This window comes from Anomalospiza imberbis, chromosome 3, assembly GCF_031753505.1.
Source record: "Anomalospiza imberbis isolate Cuckoo-Finch-1a 21T00152 chromosome 3, ASM3175350v1, whole genome shotgun sequence".
Taxonomy (NCBI): domain Eukaryota; kingdom Metazoa; phylum Chordata; class Aves; order Passeriformes; family Viduidae; genus Anomalospiza; species Anomalospiza imberbis.
In genome coordinates this window covers 56,665,170-56,686,738 of record NC_089683.1, presented here as the reverse complement: position 1 = coordinate 56,686,738, position 21,569 = coordinate 56,665,170, and the positions used below count along the sequence as shown (strand labels likewise).

The following is a 21,569-nucleotide window of genomic DNA, read 5'->3' as shown; positions in this document are numbered from 1 at the left end:
CAAGGCTGTGGCAGCCTCCCCCATGGCACTGCCATGCCACACTACACATGGGCCTGCACAAGCAGCTGAAGTCTCTGCTGCCAGGTCCCCGCCCAGCTTTGCCTGGCAAAGGAGCTGATCTGTAAAAAGTTACTGTCATCTTTCACCAGGAGCCCCTCTGGGAATACTGCAGCTTTCTGAGGTGTATTGTCCATCTCACAGCTCTGTTAATGTTTTGGCATGTCTCTCTCACAGGGCCAGAAGGACCAGGGACCCTAAATCAGCTTGTCTAGTGGTCCTGGTTGCTTTAAAGATTGACAAAAAATTAGGATGCTGTGCAAAGTTATACAACAAATCAGAAGGGTCACCTTCTTGCCAAATCTAAAGGAGATTAGTGAAGTGTAGAGTTAGGCTCAAATTTGAAAGAGGAAAGTTATTAATTTCAGGCTGCACAAAATATGCTTCCCTGCTCTGACAGTGTGAGGCTTTTGAATAGTTAAGGATGACTATTGAATGAGACTTGGTGCTGTAACCAGTCATCCATAGTGTTCTGCCACTGCAGTCATTATTCTTGCACTGCAGCCAAACTTTATAATGCTGGGCTACTTCAGCCCAGATTACTGAAGGATGCAAAATAACTGTTGCATCAGGAAACTGAGATGGACAAAATGTACACTGAGGTATCTTTGTTTTGCCTGGAATTTTTTCATTCACCTACCTTTGCTGCCATTCACATCCAAGCATGCATTCCCTGGCTCCTGTGCCTGGATCAGATGCTCACAGTACACTGCTGACTGATTTGAGGCTTTGACTAATAGATATGGGATGTGGTGTTTATCAAAGCAGGAGTTAAAATAAATGTTGCCTAGGTTTACTGACAATTGGCATTGCTCGCATAAAACAGAATAGAGAAGAGAAGGTACCAGCGAGCAGCCTCAGACTATTTGGATAGGATTTTGGGTTGTATTGTTCACGTTGTTTTTATTTGATCTAGATGAAAAGCACTTTTAACTTGGTAGCCTGGAAAGATTACACTTGCACATACACAACAAACCCCATTTTGTTTTGTTTTCCTCTTTGACATAATAGGCAGAGGGTGTTTATACACCAGAACGGACAATGAATCTATTGTCCCATCTCGTGTAGTAACAAGTGCCATCAGTGCTTGCAATTGATCCAAGAGCTCTTACCTGATTCCAACACATCAGTTATTTATTTATTCACAGGGAAAAGAATCCCATGACACTAACAATTGTTATCAAGGACAACATGGGAGGAAGTAAGAGAGGAAAATCCTAAGTGGTGCCTATTCAGTTTAGATTTTTTTGATGCCACATTACAAAAAATCAGTGTGAGGGCACAGCAAAAGTTAATTTATCTATTAATGTGAGATATGGGTTTTACAAACTTTCTCCTCACTATTGGTGCTGGCAAGAGCTTTCTCATTTACTGGAACAGGAAAATCAACCAGACAGTTTTCTGTGTGCCCATTAACACTAGTTATTTGCAATCCTGGTGTGCCTAAATTTTCTGCTGCTTTTCATGCCTTCAATTACATGATTTACAACTTGGTCAGCAGAAATATTTAAACTCATATTTAGAGGATTCCAGATTCCTTGAGTCATTTTTGTACCCATCAACTTTTGGGATTAGTGCCTGAACACAGTCATATGTTGACATATATTTTTTTTTAAGAATATGCCTTTGCTAACTTTCTTCTGTGGCCTGGAGACATGCCATTCATACTTAAGATAATAAAAATCTGCCTTATTTACTTGATGTGTTAACATTGCAAGTGATGACAACAAGAAGTACTGAAAAATTTGCTGTGCCTTCCCTTGGATAGATCCGATTTCTCCCAGATGCTGCATATTCCCCTGCAATACCGAAGTGTGCTGGGTCTTCTGTGAAGAACATGGTAATTCCCTGCACTTCTCCACCTGAGCTGTGACCCATTTGTCCTTCCCCAGATCCCCCTCACATGCAGGTAACCTTTCTCCTGGCACAGCTGGAGGACTAAACTCTCCATGAATCCAGGGCATGTACATCAGACTTGGACAGAAACAAGGTGCTCTGCTACTTGGCCTCCGTCTGCTTTTTAGTGAGCAGCTTCTCGGCTTTGCAGGGAAAACAGCAAATGATGACTATGCAGCGAGTTGCCCATCACTTTCCCTTTTAAAATAAAACGTGATTATTAATCAACAAAGTGGTGTGTTTCAGGGATCTGCAGGAGAAAAAAATAGCTCGAGGTGATTTGACAAACTGATTCTTTTGCTGTGCCGCATTTCCCACGGGACATGACAAATTAAATGTCAGAGTCAGCTAGAGAGTAGTGCTAGATCTCAGTCGGGGCATTAATCAGCCTGCCTCTCGTTTACCACTCTCCACTTAAGTAGATGACTGTATACAGTTTGAACAATGGAGCTTTTCATTCCCTAATCTACCTAATTGTAATTGAAATAGATTTCCTGACAGTCGCCCTCAAGACTGCAGGGGAGATGATTCCAAGAGCTCCGTGTCCACCTCGGGTTTACATAATGGATGAAAATTCAAATCCTTGTCCAGGGTGCAATTCGATAAAGTCAGGAAAAGGAAAGAAGGGATCGGATGAAAAGCAACTGGAGAAGGAGGAATGTGCATTTGATATCAGAGGGAGGCAGAACTCAAACACTGGCACATACCCTGACCTAGATCACATTCGAGGCGTTTGGTATTGGCCGGTAGGGAAAAGAATATCCAGAGACTTTGAAATTCAACATGCAGAGTAAAGGAGCTGACTAAGAGCCAAAATAACCCATAACTGATGCAAACAAACTTTCATGAAGAATGGACATTTAAGTGCAGAAAAGTTCAAGGGCACAGAGTGGCTTCTTCCAATTTCTCAAAAAAAAAAAAAAAAAAAAAAGAAAAAAAAAAAAAAAGAAAAAAAAAAAAAAGCCTGTCCAAAGTTTTGGAGGGAGAAAATACTGCTGTAGAGAGCACAGGGTTGCACAGGCTGTCAGATTACATTTGATTCTATTGTGTTGATGGGTGTGATGTTTCATTGAGAACTGCCTGATAATACTGGACCTCCAAGCAGTTTTTTCCACAGTTTTCCTCAAGCCATTCCATCATCCAGTTTATGCTCAGTCCTCAGAAAATGTCTGCAATTTTAAACATCTAATGGTCTATCAAATTGGTCTACAATCTTATGGCATTTTTCTTTCACACAAATATTACTCCAGGATGTGTATCTTCCACCCTATTGCCAAATCCTACTAAAATCCATGGTCAAAATCCATATCAGACACTGGGGCTTAGTGCAGTGAAGTGACTGCCACATCCACAAAGGGCCTAATCTTGCAAGACATTATGTCCCTGCATACCTTGCCTTTTCTTTTCCTGTGTATTCCTAAGTTTTGAAGGTCAAGTGATCAGCTGTGAAGTCAGCAAAGAAGCTCATCTTGTCCTAAGAAGCACCAAGATTTTCAGAGCCTTCAGAGATAGGGAGGATGCTCTGGGATGGTCACTGGTGCCACTGGCATCTTTTTTCCTCTGAGCAAGAGCTACATCTGCATTGGTAGAGACTCCAGGGAACAGGCTGGTGTTTCTCTCATGGAAAATATTCCTCATGATTGCAGGGATGGGGACTGGCTTATGGATAACCAATTAAAGTGTAAAATGTGCTGAGTGGACTGATGCCATTGACAACTGAGCCATATGAAATTAAAAGCTTTATCTGTTTGCTATTGCATAACAGGAAAAAGCTAGGAGTGAAAAAAGCCCTGCAACTTGGCAAATCTCATTTAATCACATCTGGCAATTTTCAAGTCTAAGATTATCACTGTTGGATATCATGTTTTTAGAAAGTAAAGCAAACAAAGAAACTTGAGAAAACAAGGCTCAGAAAATAAAGAGCCTTTAAAAAAATACTTGTGCACCTTTCAGCAATGCTACAGGCCATGCTTGGGAAAAGGGTATTTAGAGCTGCTCTCTGACAACAGTCACATTTCAATTTCGTTTGGGATTAGTGAAACATGGCTACATATTAGAAGGGTGCACAAGACTCCTTTGAACTCACTTTTCTTGAAAGAATTCATTTTTCTTTAAAATTTTCATCAATATTGGTTGCTGTCATTGCAAGAAATGCCAGAAATACCAAACAACTTTGACTAGTTCCAGAGCTCCTTTGGTGGTTCAACACAACCACCAATAGAAAAAAAATTTAAAATGTTTCAGGGTGGAGAAGTGTTTACTCCCAGTCATGAAAGTCTTTGATTGTGAAGTTGACTACATTTGATCCAAATAATTTTTTTATATCTCAATAATAAATAACAATAAAAAGAAAGTAAAAATGTCATTTGACTTGAAAATGCAAAATTTTTGATTTTGGAAAAGTTGAAATTATTTGCTTTGACAACCTCAAAACTCTTCATTTTAAGAAATTATTCAGATGAGTAGTTATATTAATGCTGATTATCTCAGACACATTTAGAGTCTGCTGCTTATACTCTATAATGGTGGATGAAATTGCTGGGCAAAATTAAGGGGCCTTGCCTTGGAAATAAAAGTACAGAAGTTGTCAGAGGAAGTTCAGAGGAGGATTGCTTCCTGCAGTTAGGAGCAGGCTCTAGTTTATTTAGTGGTAGTGGATATCTTGACAAAAAAGAAAAATGTATTTGAATAATAAAATACTCCTTACAGTGCCACAAAGAATTATGCACCTAGCACATTTGTATTTGAGCTCTGGGGAGACCTTAGAGCATCTTCAAGTACCTGAAGGGGCCTTACAGGAAGTCTAAAGAAAGACTTCTTACAAGGGCATGTAGTGACAGGAGAAGGAGCAAATTTGAACAGAAAGAGGTTTAAATTAGGTAGTAGCAAGAAAATTTTCAGTGTAACAGTAGTGCAGCTCTGGAACAGATTGTCCAGAGAAGTTATGAATGCCCCATCCCTGGAAGTGTTCAAGGCCAGGCTGGATGGGGCCTGGAGCAACCTTGTCCTACAGAAGGTGTGTCCCTGTTCACAGCAGGGTGATTGGAACTAGATGATCTTTAAGGTCCCTTCCAACCCAAATCATTCCATGATTCTATGATCATGTAATGCCCTAAATAGCAAACTATCATCTGCTACTTGTTAATCTTAATTTGTCAAATCAGGGAAGAAACTCTGAGAAATTTCTTTAAAATTCTTTTTAGGTTTGTGCTATCCAGTGTAGGAGTTTTTTTAGTGGAAGTGAATTAAAAAGAAATGAACCTTTGCACTTTGAATCCCTTAGTGACATTTAAGATAGCCCAAGTCAAACAGAGCTATAGATCTAAGGCACTTGTCTAATGTAAATGTAAATATTAAAACCTCAAAAAATCTTTGAAGTCTATTAAGGTTAAAGCTAGACAAAAGCCTATACTGTAGACTTACAATTCAGTGACTAATACACATACATAACATTTCAATAAACTTAACTGAGGCCCTCTGAAAAGTAATATATAATCTACAAGCATCAATAGAAACCGAAGACCTGAATAGCAATGGCCAGGGAAATTGTTTTTCTTCCAAAGTCTGATCTTGACCTGGCTCCTGTGAAGCTGCTGCCAGGTCCTACTTTCAACTCAGTATTTTCAATGACTTTGGACATGGATATATGTTGAAAGTCAGTGGTGAATCATTGAGTTTTCTATACTCTTCTGTGCATTTTACTGAGTGTTATCTATGAATTTCAAAATCAAATGTACGGTTTGTCAGCAAAGGGATACTGAGGGGCATTAGTCTGAATTACCTGAAGAAGTGAAATTAGAGGAGTTGAATGTCATTAAAATCCCCCTGAACCTCTCAATTCAGAATAAAACCTGAAATTTTAACTTTGATAAATGTAGTAAACAGCTGCAGAATGAATTAAACCCACCATAATTCTGAACCAATCTGTCCACACAAGGGCTGGATGCGCATTTACGTAACTTGTGACTGGAGAGCAGACTTTAGCACATCCATGTAGGCAAGCCCTAGAGCCCAGCGTGCCAGGCATTGGCAGAGCTCCTTGGCAGCCGCCGCAGCCCAGCCCCAGTGCGGCTCCCACGGGCGGCTGCCGGGCAGGTCTGGGCGCGTGGGCAGGCACCAAGGGCCCGGCTCGGTGCCTCACTCAGGGGCAAAGGCTGCAGAGGAAAGAAAAACAACTTCCCTGGGATCAGCTATGCAGGCCTTGGGTTTCTATTGGCGTTTGTTGGTTATATATTACTTTTCAGAGTGACTCAGTTAAGTTTATTAAAATGTGTGTCTTGCTGAGTCAGCACAGTGTCCTGGACAGGATGTACATGAACCTGGACTTTGTCTGACCTAATGAAGAAAAACTACTTTTAAAGCTTTCCTCTGACAGCGCATTTGTGGGTGAGCTAACCTACTGGAACTTTTTCCAACCATTAAAAAAAAAAAATAAAACAGCAATCATGCTGGTTCATTCAATCTCAAAGCTGGATTCTCCTGAAATTTTTACGCCTTAGTTTCCCCAAAACTCTGCTTCATTTAATAGAACAACAATATGACCAGAGCAGTGTTCGTGATCATGCTTGTTTTTCATCTCTCAGTACAGGCCATGTGTATAAATAATATGGAGCTATCATGTGAAAACTTTGGTTTAGCCCAACATTTTTAAACAGCAACAAGTATCGTTAAAAAAAAAAAAAAAGATGTGTATCTGGCTTAAAATCAGGAGTCATCTTGGAATAAATAGTAAATAAAGAAAAATTATTCAGATTTCAATGTGAACTGAGGAACCACTTGTTGATGCTAGAGAGAGAAATGACATCTAGATTCTGCTTTGTGCAGTTTCATAAAATGCACTCAGTGTTACTTTCCCTCATCATTAAAGCATCAGTAGTTAATTTTTAATTTATGATCATTATACTGCAGAATGTGTATTTCATTGCTATTAAAAGGTACGGCTACAAGATCATTCAATCCCAACAGATTTTGGTGTATCAGAAGCACCCAGGTCACATTTTGAATGCTTTTACATACACAGGAAGGCTAGAGATATGTAAATGGAAACACAAGAGAGTGAAAAAACAGGTGAAGTTACAATAGAAATTATTGTTCAACTGTATCACTGCAAATGTAATGAATTTGATATGACAAAACCAAACATCATGGGGTCTTAATGAAAACTTAGATCCACATTTACATGTGAATTCCATATGCAATTGAGAAGTCTCAAGCAAAAGACTGGCCTATGATTCCTGAATTTTTAAGGAAGACTGAACCTGCAGCTCATCGCAGCCCCAGTCCTTTTCTGCTGTCAGTTTGGTTCCTTATTCATGCACATTTCTGCACACTGTATGCACCCATAGTGAAATGCCTGAAGCTTCAGGATGTTGAGGAAGAAAGCCAGAACCAGGTCAGAAAATACTTAACTGACCACCAGGTATATCTTAAAAAGGACAAATTCAACAGACATTTACTTCTTTCAGAATCACATTAAATATATTGACTGTTTCTTGTAAAAAAACTACACTGGGAAATCAAGCATGTTTTTTTTTTTTACATTAATAGAATTATTATTTTCAACACACCAAAATCTGAAATTAGATCAAGACATGAACAGTGTATTTATTTGGAGAGAATAATATATTTAATGATGTGCTTAACAATCATAGAATCAATTATGCTTGGCAAAAAAATTATATATTTTAAATCTGCCTGAGCTAAAAGATCAGTTTCAATATATATTTGTTGAAATTAAATCTGAAAAATATAAGCCCTCCCCGCTACAACTTCAACCCATCAACCTGAAGCTAAAGCAGTCTGGATATTTTGTGGGGATGCTCTAGAGCACGGAAGTAGAGGGCAATATTATCCACATGAACTGACACTAAAAAATGCAAATGGGGAATGCACTGGAAAGTGGCTCATTTGCCCACAGAAGGAAATCTATTTGCTTGGTTTCCATAGAGAGGAAAGAGAAATTTTCCTAATCTTGAGATTTCCGGCAGGTCAGCAGAGCAGGAGCTTTGCTCATGGAGGAGTCACCAGCAGAAGGCCAGTTAGAGATGTCTCATTCTGTTTGTTTATCATACATGATCCTGGTTACCAGTTGCTGTGGTATAGATTTCCACTGTTAATCAAGTACTTGCCATCCTTCTCATGACTAATGGGAGATAAAATGTTTTTTTTCCTGATGTAAAGCATCCTCTAATGGCAAATATCTCTTAATGAAGAATGGAGATGCTTAGGCCTGGGACACAAAGATCACAGAGCAAAGAGATTGCATCCTGTCAATAGGAGGACAGTTGGGCTGTCAGCCCTGGTTGTCTCAGCCTTCCCCCTCTGGGCTGGAAGAGTGTGTCCTGAGACATCCCTATCCATCCTTTGCATTCAAATTACAGAATTCTGATCAAATTCAGTGCAAATATACCACAGCTCACATAGTGGTCTATTTGCTTTTGCAGTGCCAAATAACTTGGAAAAAGAGCTCAGAAAGGTCTCTCACTCCTCACTTAATGTCTCAGAAAATCCAATACTGTTGATTCACATCAAAGAGACAGTCACAGAAGTGAAAGGAAGAGCAAACAAAGTGCACAAGGCTGACACCGTGCCCTGCCAGTGCAGTGCATTATGCTTTTAACCAGCGTCCTTCCTACTGCAGTGCACTGGTTCCTAGCTAGGAAGCTGCAGAGATGAGGAGAAGGCAGGGGAAGGCAGGTTAGAGGAGTCAGGGTCAAAATTTGGGGCAGGTCATCAAGAGAAACTGACTCTTGAATGGAGTGATAGGAGGCACAGAAAAGGCTGAGGTAGTTTATGAAGTCAGAGATGATACAGGAGATACTGCTGTTGAAAGAAAGGACCGCAGAAAGTAAGTCTTACAATTCTATTCCTGCAAAACCAGTCTGCTTTTTCTCATGGGGAAATTGAGCTGTTTAGGCTGGAAGTACTTGCTTTGGGTAGTTATCACTCTCTTCTTAGCAGACTACTGTGTACTTCAATATATTTATAAAGCCTTTACTTTGTAGATAAACTTATGGCAGACTTGCACAAAGCAGCAAATAATTCTCAGCATTAAGAGCCTGGCTATGATGATGTGTGTTCACCCTGACTTCGCCTGGTACTTTTTCCTTCAGAAAATTGATTCTGATCCTCTCATCTGATTATTTTCCCCAATCTGTGCTACTGTCCTCATAGGAAACCCTATCTTGTGCCATCCCAACTGCTGTAGAGCAAAGAGAATCCATAATCTGCTTCTGTGTTGGCAGGTACGAAGATGGATTAAGAGCCCGATGGTGAATGTTGAAAAGCATCCACATGCCAGCCTCAAATACCCGGGGTCCACTGTGATGAATTTACCTGCAGGGGATTCAGAGCTCGAGCCTCCCTTCTGCCAGACCTGCCTGAGTGATCACCCTTTCCAGCGAGGGATTGCTCCTCAGGAGGCCGAGTCCTGCTCCTGGGAGAGCCAGAGAAACAGCAAAGTAAGCCACTCTTTCCTCCCCACAAACTTTGTTTACGTGTTTTGTACTGATAACAGGTCTGTACTTACAATGGACCTGTATTTAAGAGATTGTGTGCCCCTGAAGAGAACGCATGTTCCAAAACCTGAAACTCTACTGACCAAGGCTGTTGTGCACATCTGAGCTCTGCTTTCTACCTTGAATTTGGTACCCATGGTACCTATTCACTAAATTGCTGCGATGTACTCTCATAGTATTTGAACAGATTAGCAGTAAAAATAAATATTATTTCCCTGTTTCACAGAAACTGAGGTGAGGATAGGTGATATTATCTTTCCAAGATAATGACAAGGACCCAGACTTGCTAATTTTCTCCCTTTTGTCCAACAAGTACAAGACCACCCTTCATCCCCTCTACCCTCCAAACCATGTCTAGCTTTCTTTTTAGAAATCAGAATTTGGCTCAGGGAGTTTTCCCAAACATGAGGTGAACTATTCAGGGGGTCTTCTAGGAGAAGGGAAACCCTGTTTTGCCTCAAGTCATGTTAGTATGTTATAGAGGACACCATTCCTCATCTAGTGCTGGGCAGTTACACACAGACCACAGACGTGGAGATGGCAAAACTGTGAGGGCTGAGATGAAATGGTTGAGAAGGGGCTTTTCTGAGGCAGACTTTGGACCTTTTTTTCATTGTTCAGCTCCATATAATCCCTCTGGAGGAAAGCCAAATGCAGAGCAGAAAGTTTTCCACAGAGTCTGGCATCCCTGACAGAATTATCCCTTGCCTGGAAATGGTGTGCAGAAAATGAGAGAATTGTAGAAACATAAAAGCAAACAAATAAGAATCTTTCCAAGTACAAAGCAGAGCAAATGTGACAAGGCATTTATCAGAGCCTTAGCATACAGCTCACAGCAGAAACATTTTTTTTCAAGCTACAATTGCTGCATTTTTAAACAGGGAAATCCAAGCAGCAGGTAAAAATTGAAGTCCTGTGCACTTCTGAAACCCAGCAAAAGCATCGTGGTTAGACATATGCAAGTCAAGTAGCTAACAACTCCTCCATTTTACTTCATTAAGAAGATTAATTTTGCTCAGGCTGAAGCATTAAAAATGAAAGCACCAAAGATGCAGGATTCTGCAAATCCTTTGCCCTGTTGTAAATCACATGTACTCCTATAGAGCTGTAGGGCTTCCATCAGGTTTCACATGCATATGGGGTAGATTTGGCTGAGTGCATATTCCCCTGGACCTCTCCTGTCTCCTTTCTCCAGGCAGTGGAGAAGCTGCTTATTCAGCAGCTGGAGCCTGCAGCAAGGGAGATATTTTGCACGCTGCTTTAAAAACATCATTATCTGGCAAAAGACTTCTTGGATAAAGCTATCCTGCATAAGGAATCTTTTAAGTAAGTTAAAGCACAGAGTCCTTGATGTGATTAAATGTAAGGTCACTGCCTTTTTCTCTACAGTAGAACCAGGCAGGAAGCTTTTAATAATAAAGGCTGAAGGAGTTCTGTGTGTGACCTTTTCAAGGTTTAAAGAGAGTTTCTGGGTGAGATTCTCTTCGAGGGTTACAAGTGGCACAAGCTGCATTAAGTGTGAAATAACTCCCTCCACTTTAAACCAATGAACTTGAACAGACAGTTCTGTATTTCAAGGAGAAGAGAACTTGATCTCTGTTAAATCAGGAGGGAGCTTGGATTGTGCCAGTCATCTCTCCTGGATAACTCTTGGTTCTTTTTCTCCACTTCTCTTCCTTCTCTGTTTTTCAGTACTGCAACCAGGTACTGGTATCATGATTATAGTTCCTTTGTGCTGTGCTCAACACCAACCCATACAAGGGTCCTCCTGACCCTGTTCTTTTGCTCAAGGGCAAATTAACTCAAAAACAAATCAGCTGTGAAATATTATTAAAGGCTTATTCTAGGCAACATGTTTTTTTTCTGACAGGCTTCAGGCTATTCTGATCAGTTTAAAAAAAGCCTTATAAAAACCAACCTGATTAAAACACATCACCCAAGGGAACACGTGTCTGTATTCTTATTCTTAATTCCAGTACAGAACAAGGGAAAAAATCATTACTGCTTGTTTACTGTGATTTTAATTATGTAGTGGAGTCATTAAAAATTGACTTAGCGTAAATAAGATTATTGTGAAACTAAAAGTATTTTAAATAATGATTTTTTTTTTCTTAATATATGTCCTCATTTCCACTTCCCCAGGCTTTTCTATTAAGGCAAATGCCAGCTGGAATTTATAAAAATTATTTCTGATGTAACCTCTATTAAGTCTCCTCTGTTATTTGTATGATATTGTATAATCTCTGCATTTTTATGACTTCTTTTTCTGCTTTGCTTACAGTGGACTAGATAATTATCAAGCATTGCCAGAAAATCATGCTAATTTTCACATGACTGGCTTACACAGGTATATTATTGTTTTTTGTAACCAATGTGGATTAGTTATATTGGAGTTTATGTCTGCTCTACTAGTGTAACAGCTGAAGCCCTAAGAGCTTGGACCACTGCCAGGGTGGTGATTTACAATAACCAAACTTGGCTTTTCCATGTCTATCTGCATAGTTCAGGTTGCACATAACTCACTGGCTTGATGAGGAGGGTAAATTTGCTTTCAAAATAAATTACCATGCTGTGTAATGAATACCTCCTGTGAATAAGCTGGTTTTGAAAGAGCAAGGAACCCACCTCTTAGAGTTGCATTGCAGTTTGCTAAATAGGGAGAGGCAAACATGGTGAAAATTGGGTGTGATTTAAATCTCTAAGGTGAGGGTTTACCAAACTGGGTTATAAGAAGCAAATCATACTCACATGCACACACACACACACACACACAAACACACACACACACACACACACACACACACACGTTTCCTGCTCTGCATGACCCGTGTATTCCACTTGCACTGTATTGTTATGCCCCTGTTGCAAACCTTTCTCTAAATAAGCAAAAGAGCTTATTTAGTGAGAGCTTGCTAGTGAGCTCAAAATATCTTTCTTTTTAATTTTTTTTCTCAGAGCCAAGAGCTAGGTTCAAGGCTTGTTCTGTTCTTTCCTCTTTGTCTAAAAAAACTCCTGCTGCCCTATCCATCAGCTGGCATCTGTCCTGAAGCACCACAGACACATCTCTATCTAGTAGACCAAAGCCTTGAATGTCTAGAGCTGTCTTTTCTTTCCACAGCTAAACAAAAGCCCTGTGCAGCCCCTAGCTAAGGGGTGGGAGGAGGGAAAGGGTGAGCTAAGCCTTTACTCCATGCAGACAACGTGACTTCAGCTGGCCGGGAGCGTGTCCAGCGCAGCCATGGCTGTGTGATGGGGCACTCGGGTTGCCAAGCAGGGTGCTCCGCCCCAGTAACCCCAGGAGGGGCCCGTCCTCACATCAGGGGCCACATGGCACATTTGGATCTCTTCACCCTCTCCTATCACGTCTGTGGGGCAGGTGATGGGAAAGAGATGGAAGCTTCTGAGGCAGTTGCCTTGTCTTCTTCCACCCATGGCAGTCCATCCATGCCCAGTATCTTCTGTGAAGGAGCACCAGGAAAATCTTAATTAGGGCTGCAGGGAATTCAGTGCTGCCACCTTTTTGGATAAATCCTTTGCAGCTTAGTGGAAGTGAATTACTCTCACGGACACTTTTGGATCTTGTTATTAGATTCATAGCAGGAAATTTTTTTTGCTATTGAAAGTCTTTCAAGGCTCCTGTATAGAAGAGCTCTTGAATTCAGTCAGATTTCATCACTTTACCATATTTCAAGTCTTGCTTCAGAGATGAGGAATGCTGAAAGAAATGTACCAAAGGGCAATTATTTGAGATAGTTCTACTTACAAATCTCTCCTACAAATAACTTACAGCTTCTAGGAACTTACATTTGAGATGGGGTAATAATATGTTTCAGATTAAATATTTTGCATAAAGGGGCATCATAAAAATCAATGCCTTTTAATGGACTAGGAAAATGTGGAGATGAAAAAAATCAGACTAGCTCCCCATAATGAAAGAGTTTGTTGACAGATCTGAGTGGGATTTTTAGGGAAATATGGTTTTCTCACACATTTTAGATAAATAACCCTCCTACATTTAATGATCCAGCTTGGTAATGAGGCACCCTGTGATTTACACCCTGGTAAGTGCTAGTTAATACACTAACATATGCACATACACAACAGAGGAAATGAAAATCCTGAAAGCCCAGTATGGAACAAAAACAATCCTGGAATCAATATATGTGAAAAGTGCTGCAATAAAAGACAATTTGGAAAAAAAAAAAAAGTAGACTAAAAGAAGGAAGTTTGGGTAACAGAATTACAGAATTGTTCAGTGAAATCAAGTCTGGAGAGGAGTGTGAGATGCTCTAGCAAATCCAGGCAAATTAATAACCTGATAGCAGATTACAGTTGATAGAGGCAGAAACACAGTAATGCACTTGGATGGAATAATTATAACTACTCAGTACACCCTGTAGGGTCTTGAATTAAGTGCGATTATTCTAGAAGGCAGCCTGGATGCCACAGAAAGTAGCTGGGCTCAGGTCAGTCCCACACTCAGCAAAGCAGACGCTCTGTGCTTACATTTAGGAGTACAGCCCTCCATCCACTGAGTCTACTTCTGTCCCATATGGAGTGACATGGGGAAGGATGTGAAATAGATATATCAACTGTGCGTGAGAGTAGCAATACCAGGGCAACACATGCCTCTGAAAGGCTTTGCAGAGCAAATTTTATCTTTTCTTTCTTCATTTATATAATGAAATCCACTTTGGAGTGTCTGCCAGAGACCCTGGTAAGCAAGATCCTTTGGAAAGATGTTGTCAAGGAGCAAAGGACAGACAAAGAGGCAAATGGTCCCTGAGCTTATAGCTCAGACTGACATTGGTGTGAGCTTTGTTGTCTTGATGGCATGCCCCATGCAGTGATTTAGAAAAGACTTATGAAGATTATCTCGATGAGTTTTGGTTTCTCTTTTGTCCCTTCTTGTCCTTCTTCCAGGAAAAGAAGCTGGCAGAAAAAAAAATATTGTTAACATCATTCCAGAAAAATGATGGTGTTTTTTTTTGCCAGCTCTATGGTAATATTGAAAAGTAGAAATAGGTCTGTCAAGAGAAAATTAAAAACAACAGAAAAAAATCCCATTTAAGCAGAGAAACAACAAGAAAGTCTTGTGTAAAAGATTGTGCTATAAAAGACTTAACATTATAAGCAGACTTTAAATATAAGAGCTACAGGGATACGCAACTGTCCTCCAAAACAGAAGAGTCAAACTTAGTGACATCTGGCTGAAGTTTAATATGTTAAAACCAGTAAAGGAAATAGTTCTATACTACATGTAATTTAACTTCAGAATCCACAACCACTGGAACTCCACTGATTCTCTCACCATTTTTCATTTACAAGTAAATCCAGACATGATACACTGCTCCAGTAATGTATTATAGCACTGTCTGAAGATTAAAGAGAGTTTTAGAAAAGAAAGTGGTTCAAGATGAGCAATTAGAACAGTAACGAAGGTATTTTGTATTTCTCTTCATTCTGCAGTTTCTGCTTTTAGAAAGTCTGTCTTTTCTGGATCATCACAACTCAAAGCTGTAGCTTAATCCTGTGAGTTGACAGTCTCTAATGAAAAAGCCATTTTTCACCAGCAGAGCTTATAGCTATTTCCTAAATAGTTGTTTCTAGCTGACTACACTAAAGCTCTTTCAGCTAATGACATAAATGTGTCACTAATGAGGTTTTGATAGAATTTGGAATTGAGTACGTTTGAATACTTACCTCCAGCCATAAGTACAGGCTTATTTACCTGCCAGTAGGTCTCTGTGCTTTTGGAATTTGATTGTCTATACATATGAAGACCAGGCACTCAAACATTATTTTACTGCAGATCCTATAGCTTTAGCAAAAACAATCACAGATTTCTCTGTTGCTCAGATTTCTCTGCAGCTGTGAGTATCAGCTGTGAAAGCAACACATGAGTGAGGTGGGAACAGGCTTTGTTTCAGGATTAAATCTAAATGCAATACGTAGTTACATGGGTTTGTAATGGATTGATATAGGGTTATTATAGATAATATTTATTTAGACAAGTCAAAAATGTTTAACACAAAGGCATTTTCAAATGGAAATGCCAAAGCATAGTTTGCAAATGTACAGGCTAAAATTATGTGTAATTTCAGTGAATGGGAAAGACTGAATAGCAGACAATTGCCTGTGGGGGGTTTTACAGTCCCAGCTGACAAAGAGAATGTCTATACAGCACACAGCATATAAATCAGCTCCATGGCTCAAAGAAATTATGGGATGCATCAATCATCTGCTTTACAAATACGCAGTGAGGCACTCAGTCATTTGTACATCCATCACAGGTCTGTTCAAGTGCCACAGACTTAGTAAATTAATTGGACAAGTCAATATCAAAATCTAAGAACATGTTCTCCTCCTTTCTGAATGCTGGTTCAACACTACTGAAGATAATTTAAATATTTCTTATTTTAAAGAAACTGTCGAGTGTTTTCCCTGAGGATAGCTACAGCTGGAAAATGATTTATTATTCTTTCCATGGTGTTTCCATAATACCTGAACTGGAAATGACATACTTTTCTCTCTCTTTCTAAAGTTATTTTTTCATTTAATATGGTTTTTATCTAGCACCTTTTTGAGTCAGAGATTCAAATGACTTTGCTGACAGCCAATGAGATGAAATAAAAGTATTCCTTCCTCCATTGGTGGTAGTAAACCAAAAATACACAGCAGAGTGGGTATGAGGAATCTAGGCCGAACACAGTAGACCAAATTTCTGTTTAATTTTGTTCTGTCATGCAAGACAGACAAAGCTCATTTCTGATTATCAATTGGTCAGCCACATGAGGCCAAGATATTTTTCCCACTAGAATTGCAGAATGTTCTGCATTTCTCCAGAATCTAGTTTCTGGTAATATTTAGTACCTGATATCAAAGAATACAGTGAACAAGAACAGTAAAAAAAGCAGTTATTTTGAAAGATTTTTTTTTTTTCCCCCCAGACAAATGCTGTGCTAGATTCCTTTGGTCTACAAAGGTTCTATTTAGCTGGAGCAACTGGAGTTGCTCTCCTCAACTAGAGTTTGATTTTAATCTGTTTATTGCCCATTTTATAGTAATTGCTTCAGCTCATTTTGAAGATAATTCCGTGCACCACAGTAGATAAACAAAGGAGTCTGTTGCATTGTGTGACAAGGTCATAAAAACAATGTGACAGGCAATTGATACTTCTCCCTTAAAGAGTAACAGCACTACAGATAAAACAAACTCTTTCATATATGTGTTGTTAAGACCACATACAGATAGCTAAAGATTAGATCTGCAAAGTAGCTGAGTGCATCCCCCGGCCAGTTTGTGTCCACCACTTGCACACAAGTACAAGAGCTTGTAAATTGGCAAAAAACTCCATTGTAAACTCATGTATTCTGTAAATCCTATTATATTAGTCAATACAGTGCCTGCTGCTCATTTAAGGAATTTAATGGAATCCACACTCCAGGACTCCTCAGTGTCTCTTCTCTTAATACAGTATGCTTGCTCTATGTCTAATTGTAGAGTTTCCATTTTGTGAAATCTTTTCATCCTTCTGAACAGTTAGCTCAGGATGTTCTACAAGAGTTTCTGTAAAATGCACTCTGTAGATTTGACAGATGTTTGATAAATCAACTTTTCCAACCATTTGCATTAATGGAAATATAATTCTTTCCGAAGCAGCAGTGCAACTGCACAAAGACTTTGTTTGGCCTGTACTGTATGACACCATATTAACATTTACCTTTAAAACAAAAAGAAATTCTGCTCAGACTCAAAACAGTCACTCTCAAAATTATTTTGGAGCCTTACTGGAAAAGGCATTTTTGTTTTTAACATCCCATTGTAGTTTTGCATAAGTTGAAGAATTAATTTAATGGGGAAAAAAGACAGAGCTCAGGGGGATTGTGGGGTGCGTGTCATCTCATCTAATGCCTATAGAAGGCAAATTAGTCTGGAAGAAGAAGGAGTCAGGCCCATGGGACTTCCATTGATTAGAAATGCCAGTTTAAAGTAACTTAAAATTAATATAACCCTTCTAATTAAGAAATCCTTAAGTGTGAGCTGTCATGTGAAACCATGTGGGGTTTTGTTTTCCTGAGAAACTAATATTTTTTTGCAGATAAGTGTACTTACAGACAGAAGTAAAACCAAAACAACATAAAAATGTTTAAATTCCAATAAACATTTGACAAGTGGTGTGGTAGCACCTGACAAGATCTGCCTTCTGGAGCAGAATCCATTGCCTGTAGTTACATGATTAAATTTTGCACACACTTAAGTGTCTCAGAATAGTGGTAAGCAAGAAAATACAGGAGACAAAAAGAGGTTAGATTTATTTCTCTAAGTCATGAAGAAGGATTAAGAATGGTCTTGAAGAGGATGTGGTAGGATCCATTCTTGCCCTTGAAAGATAAGACAAGCTGATGAGAGGGGGTACCTCCCACGTATTATTACTGAAAGTGTGAAATGGAAATCTGAGGACTATGATTTAGATAACTGTCAAATCTGTTAGGTGGGGAAGACAAACACCTCTCTACTCCCAAAGCCTCTTCTAAGTACTAGTCGGTAATAAGCTTGTCCGGGTGAAAAGGGAGGATGCTGTGAATCCCTCCTTTTGCAGCTGCATCACCCTGTAAGAGCACACACAAAAGCTTGTAGCTTGCTTGAACCCTGGGCAGCCTTGCTGAAACCCCTTCTTTGGGTATTAAGGGGTTGCGGAATGAAGTGCAGGTGGGAAGGAAAGCTACAGTTCCTGCCTGCTTCCTAAAGGTCTCATTCTTGAGAGTGGCCAAGTTTTGCCATCAGCGATTCAGCTCTATTTCAAGCAGACTCATGGAAGGCAGGAGAAACAGATCTGATTTCTATAGGTTGGAAGGACCTGTCAAAGCTGGAGCATTTGTTAACAGTCTTGGTCTGTTAGATAGAAACACGGATTGATGCTCTTGAGAAGCTTTTCAAAAGCCACTCTTAAAAGGCAGGAGTTAGCTGATGCTAACATTTCTCCCTCGATTGTCAAGTTATTGGCTATTGTTACTGTGAAGCACCTAGTGCTGCTGAAGAGGTACCTGCAGAGGTTCCTATACACCTAGAGTTACAGATTATACCCTAGAAGGTTGATGTCTAAAAGCTAGCTTTCATTAAGATCATGATGTTTGGTTTCTTAAGGATTTTTTTTTTAATCTAGCCCGCAGGAATTGAAGCTCTTTGAGAGATAAAGATATTTTGGCTTAAAAAGCTGTCCTTTCATCAAAACAATTCCCCAAGCCCCAAGATACACTTACTGAAAGAAAAATATAGCTACATGCAAAGGCAAATGCATACAGATGCATGCAACACAATCCTTTTTTCCACATAATAAATGACAGCTACTGAAGGAATGGCTACAGATGAAAAGAACAAACTAGCTTTCTTTTCAAAGTGCCAAAGGGAAACACATGGAACAATGAAACTGTTGAGTAAACTCTGTCAAGATAAATATCGTGTATCTGAAAAGAAAAGTACCTTTAAAATCCGATTACTATAACTGGAAGAATTTCAGACATCTGTGTACTTCAATCACCAGGATTTTTTTGTCAAAATTGGAAGTTCAGGGTTTTTCTGTTTAGGATATGCATCACTGAAATGTTATAAGGTTTTTAGTTCCAGCTGTCTCTGGGGGTGGCTTGTTTTTCAAATTCAGCATGTCAGCTAACTATGTTTATTATATTCCTAATGTGTCAAGCCAGCATTTAATATTAGTCTTTGGATTGATTCTGAACATTGATACTGCCGAACTTCCACCTTGATAAAACACTGCTTAATACTTTCTACACTCTATAGTGTTGGGTGGACTCTGACGATCAGGATCTGGGAATTCATCCCTAGAAGGCATAGATACACCGCAAAAGATTTTTATGCTCAGGTAGTTCCTCCATCACAATGTGCCTCTTCTAGGGTCCTGCATTATAGGCACAACTGGAAGACAAAACTCAACTGCAAATCTGCCATTTCCTGCACTAGGTACAGCCACTGCCACGGTTCAGTCCAAGGCTTTGTCTGCATTTGGTGGGGCATTTCACACCCAATTCAGAAGACAATCTAAACACAGATCTGACTCCTCCTTGTCCTCTCCGGCTTGCCTGAAGTGGCAATGTTTGCAAACTTTGGCCCCTTTGTCCTCTTAAAGCTATGGAATTACTGCAGTAGACTGTGAATCTGTGTTTTTACCACATTAGCACATGCTGAAATCTGTACTGAATCTATGCTTACCCCAGTCTGTAACTGCAGGAGCACCGGAAAAAGGCAATTTGGACACTCTCCAAGCCTGTTGCTGTAAAACTCAGATTGTATCACTGCCATGGATGCCATTAGCAGCCTGATTCTTCCCTACATTTCATTCCAGCAATACTGAGAAGAGTGGAAATAAGACCTGTAGGAATATTTGTGGATATATAAGCCTACACAACTTCCTTTATGAACTGTCAGATCTTCAGAGGACATTGTTCCTTTAAGTTTTGTGAAGAGTTTTAGTGGGGGGGGGAAGGTCTGGTGCCTTCACAGAACATTTGTAAATATTATTTTTCTTTCGGTGAAACTGCTGTGTGTACTTAGTTTTGAATTTTCAGTGTCTTGGCAGCAGTCTTGTGGTGAGGCTGATAGTAACAGACTTGCTCAATTCTGTCACAACCTCAAAATCTGTTTGGCTCTAAAGTGATTGTTGCCAGTTTTGGGTGGGATGGGATCATTTGCTATCATTTCACTAAGAATGCTCCTTCAATTTATTTGAGGGAGAACCATAGGTTCTTCTTGGACCAAAGCCACAATTCATAAGTCAATTAATCCTACTGATAGTCTTACTGATAAGGATGGACCACTGCTTATGTTACATTTGCTTTAAAGGAGAAGACCTACATACTGAATAAATCTTTTGGAGGAATGGAAAAACTGAACCTCTGACTCTCTAATCACAAGTGAGAACTTTCTTCAGAGAGATCTGTAGCTATGAACCAGCATTCCCACATCTCATTAGGTAACTGAATGCAAGCAAATACTTGAACTTTGAAAGTAGGTGCAACTGTTTTTCAGAGTTACAGTGATTGATGATGCTTATAGGTGTGTTAAATATTTTCCTATTTAACAATTCCCATTTTTCTTGATGCTATGACTAAAGTGAATTGGAAGAGAAAGTATTAACACATCCAGAAGTCCTGTTTTGGTGCCTTTATGATTTGAAATTAGCAGTGAAATATACCTTGTTCTTTCCTTACTCCTGAAAACGCATGGCTAGAGAGTTCACAACAGCAGAGGCTAAGGACCAACCACATGCTCAGTGGACATGCAAGCAGTTGGATGTTTTATGCTGAAATTTTGGCCAACCCTTTTGTGCAAGATCAAGTCTTGTTAATGATGATAGCATCAAATATCAAACAGTCAAATGTTCAGAAATAACACTGTTTGCAATTGCACAGCCAGACTGCATGGACCATGCAGGCCCTATTCATTCCTTCCTTTGAACCTGTATTGTGGATTGCAAAATTTGTTTTAAATCTGATTGAAACCAGGCTTCAGCCAAACTGGATACTGCTGCATGGCTGACCAGTGTAAAAAACATCCATCCAGATAAGAATGATGCTCATACAGAACTTTATGGCTTAAGTACCTCAATTTATTTTTTGGGTAGAATGAAGTTTTAGAGCTTCATTCTACCCAATGAGCTCCATGAGTGATCCATCCACTTTTGTCTCCTGTCAGGACAGCCACAAGAAACCCACTGATAAGAGCAAATCACACCCCTGACATAGCAGTAGCCTATTCATCTAAGTAATTTCAGTGTCTACACCTGTTTCTAAATGGCAAATAACAATCACTGCCCTCATTATCAGGCCAGCATCACTCCACCTCCACCACCTCTTGCAAAATATGGGTGTAGAATAACATGGGCTTGTCATAGTTGCATATGATTCCATTTCAAGTTTTGCACTCACACAGCATACAACAATGGCATTATTTAGACATCCATTTACATCTCCTATACAGCTTCACTTCATTTCTTCCTCTGGGCATTTATGCAACAACCACTGCAACCATAAATAAACCTAAGTAAAAAGGTACAGATTTTGCTAATTTACTTTTTTCCCC

General features: G+C 39.6%; 1 protein-coding gene across 1 annotated transcript in view; it reads left to right on the top strand.

The window, feature by feature from the left end:
- The window catches only part of SGK1 (serum/glucocorticoid regulated kinase 1), a 69,734-nt gene that overhangs the window by 14,050 nt on the left and 34,115 nt on the right, over positions 1 to 21,569 (top strand). Inside the window, exon 2 of the mRNA XM_068184529.1 lies at positions 9,198 to 9,413. Within this exon, the coding sequence (XP_068040630.1) occupies positions 9,198 to 9,413 (216 nt within the window). The remainder of the gene's footprint in view (positions 1 to 9,197; positions 9,414 to 21,569) is intronic.